Source organism: Hyperolius riggenbachi, chromosome 7 (assembly GCF_040937935.1).
Source record: "Hyperolius riggenbachi isolate aHypRig1 chromosome 7, aHypRig1.pri, whole genome shotgun sequence".
In the NCBI taxonomy this organism is placed as follows: Eukaryota; Metazoa; Chordata; class Amphibia; order Anura; family Hyperoliidae; genus Hyperolius; species Hyperolius riggenbachi.
The window spans coordinates 163,538,808-163,553,900 of NC_090652.1; the positions used below are offsets into that span (position 1 = coordinate 163,538,808).

The 15,093-nt window shown below is 39.8% G+C and overlaps 1 protein-coding gene across 2 annotated transcripts in view; it reads left to right on the forward strand.

Annotated features, from left to right (window-relative positions):
- TNRC18 (trinucleotide repeat containing 18) overlaps positions 1-15,093 on the forward strand; it is a 225,605-nt gene that overhangs the window by 116,679 nt on the left and 93,833 nt on the right. For both annotated transcript variants that reach the window (XM_068244834.1, XM_068244835.1), the window contains exons 12-15: positions 1,606-1,742; positions 5,447-5,569; positions 8,648-8,813; positions 13,196-13,424. In XM_068244834.1, the coding sequence (XP_068100935.1) occupies positions 1,606-1,742; positions 5,447-5,569; positions 8,648-8,813; positions 13,196-13,424 (655 nt within the window). The remainder of the gene's footprint in view (positions 1-1,605; positions 1,743-5,446; positions 5,570-8,647; positions 8,814-13,195; positions 13,425-15,093) is intronic.

A 15,093-nucleotide genomic window follows, 5' to 3' on the forward strand; every position in this document is an offset into this window, starting at 1 on the left:
TCTAACTTCTAATATCCGAAAATCAAGAAAATCTCTAGTGGATGGAAGGTCCGCTACAAACCACCCCAGATACTGGGAGCAGAGTTTTCTGAAGCCAATGAACAGCCAGGTGGAAAAGAAACTCTGCTTCACCAGTTGAAAGGTCCACATTAATAGCTCACGGGTATCAGAGCCGGCTATGACTAAGGAGCTATGTATGCTCCGATGCGCGTGAGCAATTTATGTACATTAACCAGTTCACCACTAAGGGATTTTTCCCCTTGTGGACCAGAGCAGTTTTCATCTTTCAGCGTGCCTCCCATTCATTCAATAATAACCTTATCACTACTTATCACAACCAAATGATCTATATCTTGTTTTCTTCCACCACCAATTAGGCTTTCTTTGGGTGGTAGGTTTTGCTAAGAATTTTATTTAAATGCATTTTAATGGGAATAAGAAAAAAAAATCCTTTTCTCAGTTTTCAGCCATTATAGTTTTAAAATAAAATGTGCTACTGTGGATAAAACCCACACATTTTATTTGCCCATTTGTCCCGGTCATTACGTATAAAATATGTCCCTAGTACAATGTATGGCAACAATATTTTATTTGGAAATAAAGGTGTATTTTTCAGTTTTGTGTCAGTCACTAATTACAAACCCTTATATGCAAAAATAACAGTAATATACCCACGTGACATACATATTAAAAAAAAGTCCCCAATTCCCATTTTTTTCGTTAAATGGCTTTTTTTTTAACCTACAAATGTTTTCCTTTGATAACTATGGTAGAGTGGGGGAAGTAATGGGGTTAATTCTGATTGTTGGATTTATGTATTTTTATTTAAGTGTACTAGGGTGTAGTTTTACTATTTGGCCATTAGATTAGGTTGTTCCTGAGGTTCTTCCTGTGTACTGTGAACAGTTCACGGGAAATAGTGTATGTTTTACTTTCACTATCTCCGTGACCACCGGCATCTCATTGATTAATCATTTGATCACAGGCACGTTGATTAGTGAATGGGAACGTGCGTTCCCATTCACCAATCAGTCTACTAATGGGCGGCGACATGAACGCGAGTAGTGTCAATCGCGGCACGGTAGGTATATCTACACCCCTGGAGCTAAGATGAAGTCTCCTGGGTGTAGATATACTGTCTAAAATACATTATGTGGTTAATTTGTTTTTAATAGCATTAAATTGCAAAAAATAAATAAGGAAGCACCCATGTGTTCTTATTCAGTTTTATAATGAAAGCTAAATTTCTCTAACATATGCAGCAGCCTCAGCTTGATATAAATTTATATCCCCCGCTTTACTTACTATAACACAATACTAACTACATTAACCTCCAGCTTTTAGTAATCTAACCCTACCTTTACACATTGACCCAAATCAACCCAACAAAGCCCCTTCCAATTATCACTTCTGGCTTATCAGCAGGGTTTTTTATTTTTAATTAGGGGCAGAAATATTTTGGACTCCGCTGTGATCAACCACATCTAGTCAAGTTGATTCAGCTATTAAAATGTGCCAATACAATTTTTGCTATTTTTCTATAATGTAACTTGATGTGTGAAATTATAATTTGCAATAACCAGTTTTCCTATTTATTGTATTCAGCATTTTTCAGTGACCTCTGCAATTGAAGTCATGGGCTCGGTGGAACTTGATTGTAGGGTGAGGCTTGCAGAGTTGCAAAGAAGGTACAAAGAAAAGCAAAGAGAATTGGCAAAGCTGCAGAAAAGGAGAGACTCTGAGTAAGTCTAGTCTTGCTGGGTCCTAGATACATTCTTCTCAAAACATCATGTGATTTTTTTGTGGGGGGGTTGGGGGGGGGGGGTGTTGAAATTTACAGTTTTTATGCCAAGATTCTGGCAATTGCAGTACTTAGATAAACTCAATAGCAAAAGGAATGCTTAGCAAGTATGCAAATTTGGTTACTGATACTACACGTAAACCACTCCACGTAAACCACTTTTACACATATATAGCAATGAGTTGCATTTAAGCAGATTGACTGTTATGGTTTATCTAAAGAAAAAAGTGACTATAGCCAATACACAGTCAGGCAATTTATGCCAGTTGTCACTATTGTATACTATTAATCTGTACAAATGTAATATGTAAGCAGTAAAAGGCATCAGGTGAGGTGCAGGATCAGAATCTCCAAGGATAAACTCCACTTCAGCTGTAAATATTTCAAGTACAGGCATATTAGCCACTGCTGTAGTGATTTATAGAAAGCCTATCTACTCACTAAAGCAGGCTTTCTCAACCAGTGTTCCCTGGAACCCCAGGGTTCCTTGAGTACTCTGCAGGGGTTCCTTGTCATTTTTTCCCATTGTTGGGGTTGGGGGAAGTATGATAGAGAGCACACTATACTAGGTGGTACTGTAAAAAGAAGCACTAAATTGGGGGTCAGAACAATAACGATCACATTAATAAAAAGGACAAGAGTAAGGAGACATTGTAATGATGGCACTGTAATAGGGGGTAGTGGCATAAACAGCCACACCAGCTTTTAAAGACCATGCCAGGGATTCCTTGAGATCCCAAAATTACTTGCTGAGGTTTCTTGAGATCCAAAAAGTATTTGCAGGGTTCCTCCAGGGTAAAAAGGTTGAGAAAGGGTGCACTAGAGACTCCCCTTTTGGCAGTGTTCCTTTTGCTGTACTAGTGTGGTAATTTGTCAGGGCAAGCAGGTCCAGGCAAATCTCAGCCTTTTTGCTGACAAATATGTGGTCAGGAATATAAACACCAACCGAAAGCGGTATAGGGCGCCACAGAATATGTTGGCGCTTTATAAATCAATAATGGTAATAGGGACTAAGCTCCTTTAACGCTCTCGAGTCTTTCTGTTATGTTAGAATTGTAACTTGTTCTGTTAACAATGGCAGTCACACTGTTCATTAGACTTGTTATGTATGTACAGGTAGTCCCCGGCTTATGAACGCCCGACTTACGAACGCCCGCCATGACGTCACGATGTGGGGGACTTCCTGTTCTTCTGCCCGCTCCTTGTGCAGAATAGGCGCAGCGGAAGCCGCATGGAAACTTCTCACCTGTTCCATGGTGGTGAAAGGTCTAAGCGTGCTCCCGGAAAGCTGCGCGGCCCGTCCTCTCTCCCGTCACTGTTCCCCGGCGGCTCTTCTTGAGTCGCATAATGACGCAATTAGGAAGAGCCTCCTGATTGCTTCATTATGCGACGCAAGAGGAGCCGCCGGGGAACAGTGAAGGGAGAGGGGACGGGCCGCGCAGCTTCCCGGGAGCATGCTTAGACCTTTCACCACCATGGAACAGGTGAGAAGTTTCCATGCAGCTTCCGCTGAGCCTATCCTGGGTAAGGAGACATAGGAGGCAAAAGGGGGATGTAAGGCGGTACGAGGGAGATAGAGGGGAATACTGGAGGCACAAGGGACAGGGATAGCACAATATCCCGACTTTTAAAGAGAACCTGTACTGTGTAAAATTATTTAAAATAAACACATGAGGTAACTTCAAATGAACATTACATAGTTACCTTGCCATCAGTTCCTCTCAGAAGCTCACCATTTTCTTCTTACAGTGATCCCTTCCAGTTCTGACAACATTTTGTCAGAACTGAAATATATCAGTTGCTGTCAGTTATATATCAGTTGCTGCCAGTTACAGCTGAGAGGAGTACTGATGTGCCCATGTTTCCCTATGGCTCAAGTGGGCGATGTTACAGTTTAACAGTGTGCTGACCAGGAAGCTGTTATGGGGTAATGGCCATTTTCAAAATGGAGGACGGAGAATTCCATTGATCACAGTGGACAAACTGGATGCAGGAGAGGAAAAATAGATTGAGGAGTAGACTACACAGGAGGTAAGTATGACTTGTGTATGTTTATTTTGACTTTTAATTTTCAGTTCAGGTTTTCTTTAAGAATGGATTCAGGTTAAGAACAAACCTACATTCCCTATCTCATTCGTTAACCGGGGTCTAGCTGTACTCTACTAGCATTGATGTAGATAAAACTTGTTGTAAAGTGTATATTCATAGATTTTTTTTATTATTATTTTTTTTTATAATTTGTTGAATTCACTAGAACAGCACTCCAGTTCCAAACCATTTGCTATCACGTAATATTAAGTTAATTACAGATAATATCAAGGAGGACTTATCAGAGTTATTTGACACACAGCATGCTCGCTTTAATCATTTTGCAAGGGTGGGAGGTCCTCTGGACTTGTTTGCTGTGTGCTCACCAATGCCTGTATCCAGTCGTGTATTACGGCACCCCATGCTGCTTATTGTGCGTCTAGAGGCAACTGAAAGTGTGTGCAACTGTTATTCTCACACCTGGAGAATCTGCAACAGGTCAAGGAGCTTATTTTTAACCCCCATACCTGTTTTATAATAATGCTGAAAAGTTTAAAGGAACACAATTGCGAAAAATTTCAAAATTCATGTAAACGCATACAAATAAGTAGGTTTCTTCCAGAGTAAAATGATGCATAATTTACTTTTTTCCTGTGTTGCTGTCACTTACAGTAGCTAGTAGAAATCTGACAGAACTGACCGGTTTTGACTAGCCCATCTCCTGGTGGGAGATTCTCAGCATGGCCTTTATTATTTACAAAGACATTCCCTGAAAATTATTTATACAAAGATGCTGGCCAGCTTTCCTGCTCACTGCACACTTTTTTTTTGCAGTTGGATGTAGCAACTGCCATTCACTAAGTGCTTTTGAAAATTAAATAAAACCCTGAGGATCCCCCATGAGGAGATGGACAAGTCCAAAACGTGTCGATTCTGTCAGACTTTTACTACCTGCTGTGAATGACTGCAACATAGAAAAGTAATTTATGGCTCATTTTACTCTGAAAGAAACCTACTTCGTAAGTGTTTACATGTATTTAATTTTTATTTTATTTTTTTGTGGTCGGGGTCCTCTAACTTTCATTAAGCTACTGTAAAAAGCAATAAAATATATTTAAAAAATTACAAAACCTTATTACATATATTTTTTCAATTTGTACGCTTGTGTGTTCATCTATTTACTTTTTAAAAAAGAATTCTGGATAATTCTTTCATCTCCGTTTACTTCTACTTCTGTATGCTTCTGTCTTCTAATGTTGTCTTTTTTTCTGTATTTCTTCTATTCCTCTATCTTTTTGAGCCAGTAAAGGGCCATCATTTATGTAGGGAAAAATGAACATGCATTCAATGTTTCCCTATTCGCTTTGATGGAGTTGTGTTACAGCTGCAGTAGAAAACAGCCTTAACTTCAAAATGGGTTTGAACATCTGCATCTGCTTGCCTAGTGTTTAGGCCAAAGCGGCAGCATTAAGGCAACCTTGTCAGACTCTAAAGATTTCCCATAATTGTTTGCTTTTCTGTGCTATTGTAAAAAAAAAAATGGTTAGAAGTAATCTAACTATTTATGTCTGGTATCTAGCTCTAAGCTCCTGTTTTGAAACTCTGAATTCTTTACAGGGACAAGACTGATGAGAAGAGTTTGAACTTGTCAAGAAGAGGCCCAGGGAGGCCAAAGAAGAGAAAGCATGGAACAAGTTCTTTGTTTCGCAAAGAAGAGAGGATGAAAACCGGCAGCAGAAGGTGAGCGGCAGTGTTTAAAAACACAAAAAATGGTATAAAGGAAAACAGAATCTGCTGTTTTAAAAATGAGGACTCAACAAACAGCCACTATACAGTTAGGGCCATAAATATTTGGACTGAGACAACTTTTTTTTTTTCTTCTAATTTTGGGTCTGTACATTACTATAATGAATTTTAAATGAAACTACTCCAATGCAGTTGAAATGCAGACTTTCAGCTTTAAAAGAGTTATCATGGATTTTGTAACAAAATAAGTGCTACTTATGTCCCTCGCTGCAGCTCTGCCCGCAGCCGTTCGCCGCCTCTGCTTCCCGGTGCAGTGCGCTCCGGTCCATGTGGGGGTGATTGACAGCGCCGCAGGCGCAGTACAGGCCGACCTCCAAGTCGGCCTGATGTCATCACCGCGGACCGGGAAGCAGAGGCGCCGAACGGCTGCGGGCAGAGCAGCAGCGAGGGACATGCTGGGAGCTTGGGGCTGGAGGAAGCCCCGGGTAAGTAGTACTTATTTTGTTACAAAATCCCTGATAACTCCTTTAATTCAGTGGAATGAACAAAACAATTGCATGAAATTGTGAGGCAACTAAAGCTGTTTTAACACAATCCCTTTGTTTCAGGGGTTCAGAAGTAATTGGCCAAATTAAATTGTGTGTAAGTTAATAGAATGTTTTTTTCCAGAACTGTGCTAGCTTTTTTAAATGTTCTTGAGCAAAGTCCAGTGTAGCCTTTTTATTGTTGAGGTTTATGAGTGGCTTGCACATTGCAGTGCACCCTCTGTATTTACTTTCATGCAGTCTTCTCTTTATGGTAGACTTGGATATTGATACACTTACCCCCTAGAGATTGTTGTTTACTTGGTTGGTTGGTTTTTATATATGTTACGGCCAGAACCCGTAGTGTGTCTACTTCGCGTTCTGGCCAGCCACTTCGGGTTCTGGCCGGCCAATGTGCGAAGTTGACGCAGCGGGCAATGTTAGAAATGTTATGTTTACGCCATCTCGCTGCGGCCAAATTTATGACAACCTTGCTTAATTTAATGTAATAGATGAAGCCGCCGGCTTTTGCACTGCCTCTCTCCTACGTCCCCCCCCCCCCCCCCCCCCGCCTCTCTCCTCTCCCCGCCTCCCATACAATAAGTAGCAGCCGGCCGGGACATGCAGCCGGAGAGTCGTTCGTCGCGGCAGGGGCAGCAGAGCGGGGAGGCTGCAGACATTGCTTCTGCCAGCACCCGCTCTGCAGGAACAGCAGGATTCCCCTGTCGCGACGAACGACTCTCGGGGACACGCATGTCCCCGCCGGCTGCTACTTATTGTATGGGAGGCAGGGAGAGGAGAGAGGAGGGGGGGAGGAGAGAGGCAGTGCGAAAGCCGGCGGCTTCATCTATTACATTGCCGCCGGCTATATTTAATTCAATTAAGCAAGTTGTCATAAATTTGGCCGCAGTGAGACGGCATAAACATAACATTTCTAACATTGCCCGCTGCGGCCACTTCGCACATTGGCCGGCCAGAACCCGAAGTGGCTGTCCGGAACGCGAAGTGGCCACACTTCGGGTTCTGGCCGTAACATATACAAAGAAACAGACTCCCCACTCAATATATATATATACAGATCAATTAGCTCTGAAAAAATACCAGCATAGGCCCAAATCAAGATACAAAATAGTCTTTATTGAAGGGAGAAGTTTAAAAATTAAAAACAAGGCATGGCCATCATGTCTCCTCAAAAGTGGTAGCTATATATAATAACAAAGATATCACACTGTCCATGTAAATATAGCATAACGGTCCAGGTAACAATATCAGTAGTCATAAGCCGTTAGTGGACAGAGTATATGGCATAAAAAATCATGGACAATACTTTACAGGAGATGCAAACATAATCATAGCTAGCATATATAGTCCCTAACTGGAAGAAGTGCATCCGGTTGGCTGTTGTGAAGGGGTTTCTCTTCACCATGGAAATGATTCTGCGATCATCCACCACTGTTGTCTTCTGTGGATGTCCAGGACTTTTTGCATTGCTGAGTTCCAGTGCTTCTATTTCTCAGCATGTACCAAACTGTAGATTTTGCCACTATCAACATTGTAGCAATTTCTCGGATAGGTTTTTTCAGTTTTCGCAGCACATCGGACGCATGTATATCTTGTGAATCACATTTCGCTGATTGTACACCTTGTGTGTACCATACTTTTATGCTTGTCAATATATGATGTATATAATTTGCATTAAATACTATCAATTGAACCCACTAATGAGTCCAGGCCTGTACTACTTCCTATGCTATTGTTGATGTATTCCTCTCATAAAAATATATTTTTTTTCTAACAAATCAATTTATTGAACACTTACAATTAAACAGCAAGCTACAGCAGTGCCGGCATCTTCTCTTTCTTTCTTGCTTTATGCAATCCATCAGGGAAAAAAGTTGGTTTATGTAAAACGTGTAGATCTGTGGCTTGTACTTATTTTAGGTGTAAGTAATGTTAAATATGTATATACAAACTCTTGCTTCCAACCATGTTTACTAACAAGAATGTGATTGCACACAATTTTGTTTCTTTGTGTAGGTATAATACATGGGTGCCATCAAAAAGTGCATAAGGTTCTCCAGAATTGGGCTTGAGGGTTACCTTGTGTGTTAAATCTAAGGAAGGTCATGAAGTTTACATTTTATGGGGCCCAGAATGTCTTGATGGATTTTGATATGGACCTTGTGACAAAGGATCTGTGTCATCCACAAATTCTGAACCTATAGTAATAAACGGGCTATCTTTTTCGCTTAACTACGCAACCTTGTGAGCCACTTAATTATTTATTCCACACCCTTTTCCCCATCTCCATTCTGATACTGAAGTTACAAAGAAAATGTTGGCACTGTTCCATGAATGGCGGATCTATATCCGGTCTGGCTGTTACCACTACACCCCTGAAGCACATTCCTTCATTTAAAATACTGACTCACTGAAAATATTGGTATAACTGAACTAATACAGTATTTGTATGATAAATTGTTTTACCAGACACTTACAACACTGCAGACTTAGCCTGGTTCTCATCCATACTCTTTGCTGTAAACAGGCTTGAAAAATGTGTATTGCTTCCTGAAAGCTCCAAGACTGGTGGATTTTTTAGAAGAGCTCTGTTGAATGTTTCAGAGGTAGATGAAATGGAAAATAGAATAGGTGATGTGAAAACCAGACATAGTGAGGAAGAGCAAGACAGAACGCAATGCTTTATATATGAGGTAAGCAAATATTTGATGTTCTAAAGAAAATGACATTTACCAAATGCAGTGATTTTACCTTCCATTAATAATAACCAAGCAAGTTAAAATTATTTGACACTTCTGGAAATACATAATTTATCTCATAAAAATGTACCTACACATTTAAGAACTGTACAAGTTCATGAGTGATTGATACACAAAAAACTATATTTAGCTTGATTAACCACTCACCTTTCTAATGGACCTTGTTTCAGCTATGTCTTTTAATTTATCAAACATATTTAATTTTTCTGAGCTGTAAGGAGGTGAAATGCAGGCACTGCGTGAGACCCACATCGGTGGGTGCCGGCAGAAAAGGTATCGTCTCTGCACTGTATGCAAGCTGACATGCGTGTTTGAGAGAGAAGCCATGTATGTACAAATGTTAATAAAGTGAGCAGGAAGTTCCTGGCACTGCTGTCTGTAATGGAAACGGTGCAGTGGTACATCACTGGTAATGTGGACAAATACCTTTAAAGCTGTATGTGACAAAGTAGAACAGTGGCCCTACGTCTATTTCACGCTCTCTTGCTTCTCCTGGGGCTCTGTATCCCACACATCCTACAACTTTTAAAGTTGTAGGATGTGTGGGATATACATCTTACAAACAAAGCGGTTTTGGCATAAAATATTAAAATTCCTTCTCAAACAGTGTGTATAGTTTGAAAAAAAAAATGGTTCTATAGAAATAAAATTTAATTGTCTGTGTTTGTAAACACTGACGGAATGTAAGGCTGATCCATCTGTTAGGGCTTGTTCACTCTGCAGGCGTTTTCTTTTTTTTTTCCGGGTGCGTGGGGTTTTTAAAAACGCCCTCCCCGCGTGGCCAATGAATGTCTATGAGAAGGTTTATATCAGCACGGGTTGTGCGCTGTGCGTTTAGTAAAGCGGTGCATGTACTATTTTTGAGGCAATTCCGCCTCATTGGAAAGTATAGGCGAAACGCAAAACGTTCAAAATCGCTTTGTGGGGCGATTGCGTTCGCATTTTGAAGAATGAATACATTGTATTTTTTATCCTTTTATGGGTCAAGGAGTTCACTTCCTGACTTGCGTCAGGGAGTGAATTATAAAACCACTTGGAATAAACGCTTAGAAAACCGCTAAGCACAAAAACGAATCGCTCACCCAAGCGTTGGGAATTGGAAAAAAAAGACGCATAAAAACAAACCCAACGAGGACGGATACGCGAACGGAACGCAATGTGAACAAGGCCTAAGGGGTAGGGGGGTTTTTTTGTGGTTTTTTTTGGTTTTTTTATCATTGTTTCAGAAATATAACTGCTGCCTACCTATTCATCATTGGTGTAATCCAGTGTCTTGCAATTGTCACAGCAGTTATCAATAACAGCTGCCATCCTCCGAAGTTTCTTGTAGGAATCCCACATAGGGAGGACACCACAGATTGAATCCAGGCAGACACCGGGCAGCATGACAGTGAGCACATAAGGTATGTGCATCGTTGCCTGACAACCAGACTCCGGCGTCTCTGCAGAGGTCAGTGTGTGCGAGTACAGAAAAACTACGGAGTACGGCAGCTGTTATTTATAACTGCTGTAACGGCGATTCTGCGAAACGCTTGATTACACCAACGATAAATAGCTAGGCAGCAGTTGTATTTTTAAAAGAATGATAAAAAAAAAACTACCCCTGACAGATAGATCAGCCTTACATTCTGTCATTTATTTAAAAAAAAAAAAAATATTCACACTGAGAAAGAATTTTATTACTTTACGCCCAAACCGGGTTTTTTTTCTCGTTTTGTGACTGATATGCTTTAAGCTATTTATCCACATTACCGTTGATGCACCACTGCACAGTTTTTTAAAGAAATTTATGTAATGCAAAATACTTTTTTTCAGTTTTGTTCAATACTATTTTTGAAACAACTTGTGTTAATGAGAGTAGAAAGTTTAGATTTTATTCTGCTTCCTGTGACTGCTCCATTTCATTATCACTAGTTGGGCATGTAACCATTAACTCCATGTGGTTTTTAATTTATTACAAGTAAAGAATGTAGCATAGGGGATGATTTGGAGTTCAGATATATCGATATTTCTACTAAAAAAAAAAAAAAAAATCTTCAAAACTTTCTTATAAGTGCAGGATAAAAAAAATGGCTAACCAAACCTGGTTTGTGCAGCTGATCACTTACACAGGATAGGGAAATAACTGTTCTGTCTGTTGTGGAGCACAGAATGCAGTTTTCAGACTAGAGAATTAAATTTCAAAACCCTGTTTTAGGCCTGGTGCACACCAAAACCCGCTAGCAGATCCGCAAAATGCTAGCAGATTTTGAAACGCTTTTTCTTATTTTTCTGAAGCGTTTCAGCTAGCGTTTTGCGGTTTTGTGTAGCGGTTTTGGTGTAGTAGATTTCATATATTGTTACAGTAAAGCTGTTACTGAACAGCTTCTGTAACAAAAATGCCGGCAAAACCGCTCTGAACAGGCGTTTTTCAGAGCAGTTTGCGTTTTTCCTATACTTAACATTCAGGCAGAAACGCATCCGCAATCCAAAAAATGCCTCACCCCGGGAGTATGCGTTTCTGCAGAACGCCTCCCGCTCTGGTGTGAACCACCCCATTGAGATACATTGACCAAGCGTATCCGCAGCCGCAAGCGGCTGCAGAAACGCTGAAAAAGCCGCTCGGTGTGCACCAGCCCTTAGCACTGATAAGTGTTTTTTTTTTAAAACTGAAAAACATAATTGAAAGGTTGCATCAATGACGACAAAGTACGGCAGTTAAAGGGACTCCGAGCACCTCTCATGGGTATGCCTTTAAGACAGATGACTTCCAACAAAGTCGTGCTATGACCCCTTTGGAGGAGCCTCTTGCAATGGCCATGCATGTCACTTCCTCTTCCTGCTTCATTCGGTGATGCACTTCTCTAACTGAGAAGACAGGGGTGACCTGAAAGTTATAACATAGCCAAGATGGCAGCCGCGATTTTTAAATTGTAATCGAACGAAAACTATTTGGTGTAGAATGGCGATTCAGAATGAGGAGAGCACAAGCTACAGAAAGGTATGCATCTTTAAAGAGACACTGAAGCAAAAAAAAAAATATGATATAATGAATTGGTTGTGTACTATGAATAATTACTAGAAGATTAGCAGCAAAGAAAATATTCTCATATTTTTATTTTCAGGTATATAGTGTTTTTTCTAACATTGCATCATTCACTAGTATGTGCAGATTACACAACACTCAGCATTCAAAATGATTCTTTCAGAGCAGTCTGTGAACTAATGACCTCTCCTCTGGCAGAGAAAAAGAAAACAGTTGAGATAATAAAAGTCAGAAGACAGCCCTCTCCAGGACTTTCAAAGTCGTAGAGCTTAATGGCTTTATTGCATAGAGATAACAACTGGAGTTTCTTAACTCTTCCTGTACTGGAAACAATTAGACTGATGTATCTGATCTTAATGTTTTATTTCTTAGCTGTACTACACATACAAATCATAATATCATAATTTTTTTTCGCTTCAGTGTCTCTTTAAAGAGAACCAGTGACGAAGCACCCTCATGTATTTTATTACATTTATCAGTGGGAACATGACAGTAAACACCTACCCTGCTTTTAGTTTATTCTTCTCAGTCTAATCTATCTGTTATCAACTGTGATAAGAATCCACCTACTATTCAGTCGAGGTTTGACCTGGAATCATTATAGCTGAGTCACTCTTCTGTGGAGTCTTTTCAAGCCCAAGCCTGCCACCTCCTGGATCAGATTTCATACTCTAGCTGTTGACATGGGAGGGGCTGCTGCTGCCGAGAAAGAAGCTCTGAAACAGTATATCTGTGTGCAGTGTGCAGCCTGTCATTATCTACTGTATGCAGTTTCATTTCTATGAGAGACACTTCCTACAGGCAGCCACACAGCATTCCAGAATAATAGTTGAAAGCAGACAGATGAAAGGCTGCAGCAGCCCTGCTTGTCTATAGTCTCATAGAGGATAGACAGCACATCCAGAACAATTTATAACCCGGAAGCAGAACAGGTATGAGCCGGCGGCCATATTGGATATTTCCTGGAGCAATAATAAATAAAAAAAACACTCAAAAAGGCACACCAGAGTGGCGAAATTATCAGATAGAGCATTTATTCTTTACAAGCTATCAACTGATATGTTTATTTTGTGTGAATCGTTCATTTCTGGTTCCCTTTAAGTACTGTGCAGTACTGGTCGGAGTCTTAAAGGCATACCTATGAGAGGTGCTCGGAGTCCCTTTAAAGGAGAGAACAACTTAAACTTTCAAAATTTTATAGGAATTTTTTAGCTGTTTGAAAGGCAGTATTATAATGTTTAAAAATGTTTCTTTTCAGTATTGTGTATAACATCACTATCTCTTAAACCAGGCTCAAAACCGTTTTAAAAAGAAAATGAAATCTAGCATTCCTGACCATCTGGTGAGCACGCTGGACAAAGCTCTATCAATAACAAAACGAAACAGAGCAAAATCCATGTTTAAGTTCCCGGACAATAGTGAGAGGAAGCAGAGAGATGCAAGAAGTTTAAAGAATGTTTCCACCTCAGACTTCAATCAAATGTGCAGCATTCAGCTTTCAAGATCTATATCAAAAGAAGGTACAGCAAACTTCTTTCAAAACTAATTTTGTAGCTTTGGGTAGACATTAGATGAGTCATTTGCTGCTTGCACATCACTTGGACATTTCATTTATCTCTGCACAAGGCTGTAACCAAAGTGTCTCTCTCACTCTCCTCCCTAATAATTTATAAGAGTAACCAAGCAGCTCAGGGTGACCCAAACTACTAGGAATGTATAGGGAGATAAAAGGGACCAAAAAGCCCTCCTACTAAAAAAAAGCAAAGCTTAGTGTATTTGCCTTCTTAAAACAGAAGGAAATCTGCAATAATTCAGCTATAAGTGAACATTTGTGGTACCCACAATGCACTACTACTGAATATGCAAATTATCCCTTTCCGCCCTTGATAAGCCAAGCAAGCATCCAGAACTGCTGGTGTATAGCAAGCCTATAGCTTTAAATTTTACACAGCCATATCAAACCCACATGTAGACAGCCTGTTTCTGACTTTTGGTCCTCATCAGTACATGGCAGGTATTGATAAGGCTGTATGAGATAGGGCTTGGACTAGTACAACAGAGTAATAATTTATGTAATCTATGTAGTACAGAGTTCCCTGGATAATGTACTGCTGTTGTTTGGTATTGTAATGGCTTCTGTAGTTGGACAGTAATTACCTGTATGACAATTGTCCACCCAGGTAGAAGCTATCACATTTCCCTTACCAGAAACCACATAAAACGGGTATGAAATATTAAAAACGTGATTTATCATCTTAGCATCATTTTAATTTTGTTATTGTTCTGTTGGGTGGCATGATAACATGTGCTTGCTGCTGTAAATTAATATTCATTTTCATTTGTTGCTCAATAATTACAGCACATGTAACTTGTGGTAGTTAGACAACTTTATTGAAATAGTTACTGGCATTAATGGATCTTGGAGTCCATGCTCACCTGGGTAGATTGGATAAAGGTAGACCGTGGCACAGACAGGCTATGGCTAATACAGAAAGCCCACCCACTTCCTGAAAGAAGTATTTATAGGTTGATGGAGGTGTGTGTTGTAGAATGCATTTGTATAACATTTTTGATGGTAAAGAATCCTTTAATACCTGTTTAAAGGCAGCCACTAACGATACAATAAAAAGCTTTTTCCAGTTTTTCAATAAAAATGATTGTACAGAATTTTTTTTTTTTCATTCGAAGTTGAAAAATGGGAAAGCTACAAAACATTTCCAACACTTTTTCAGAGTATTGAATAGGATAGATTGTCAATTTCTTGATTTATAGACCAAAGCAATTTGTTCAAAGTTTTCGATCATACTTTTTGTAGTTGAAGAGAATTGGAAGACACTTGTGTGATACATTGATCAGATGTTTCAAAAGCTACAATCTGTTGAAAAAATGGATTGTAATTCTGGAATCGAGAAATATAAAACCTTGTATGTTGTGTGGCCACATGGTTTGCTGCACACAAAAAAAATGATTAACTGAGAAATCTTTCATAGAGTGCAAATAAGCCCTAATGTTAAACATGCAGGATGCATGATCTTCACTGCATATGTTCTTTAGTAAATCACCCACAGTGTGAAACCGTAAAGCCCAGAGAAGCATGACAATCCATTTTCTTCATGGTTCTGTTGTGTGCTGATTGTACTACTAAATGCCTGCACTAGGAAAGCAAGTCCCTTGTAGGGAGAATGATGC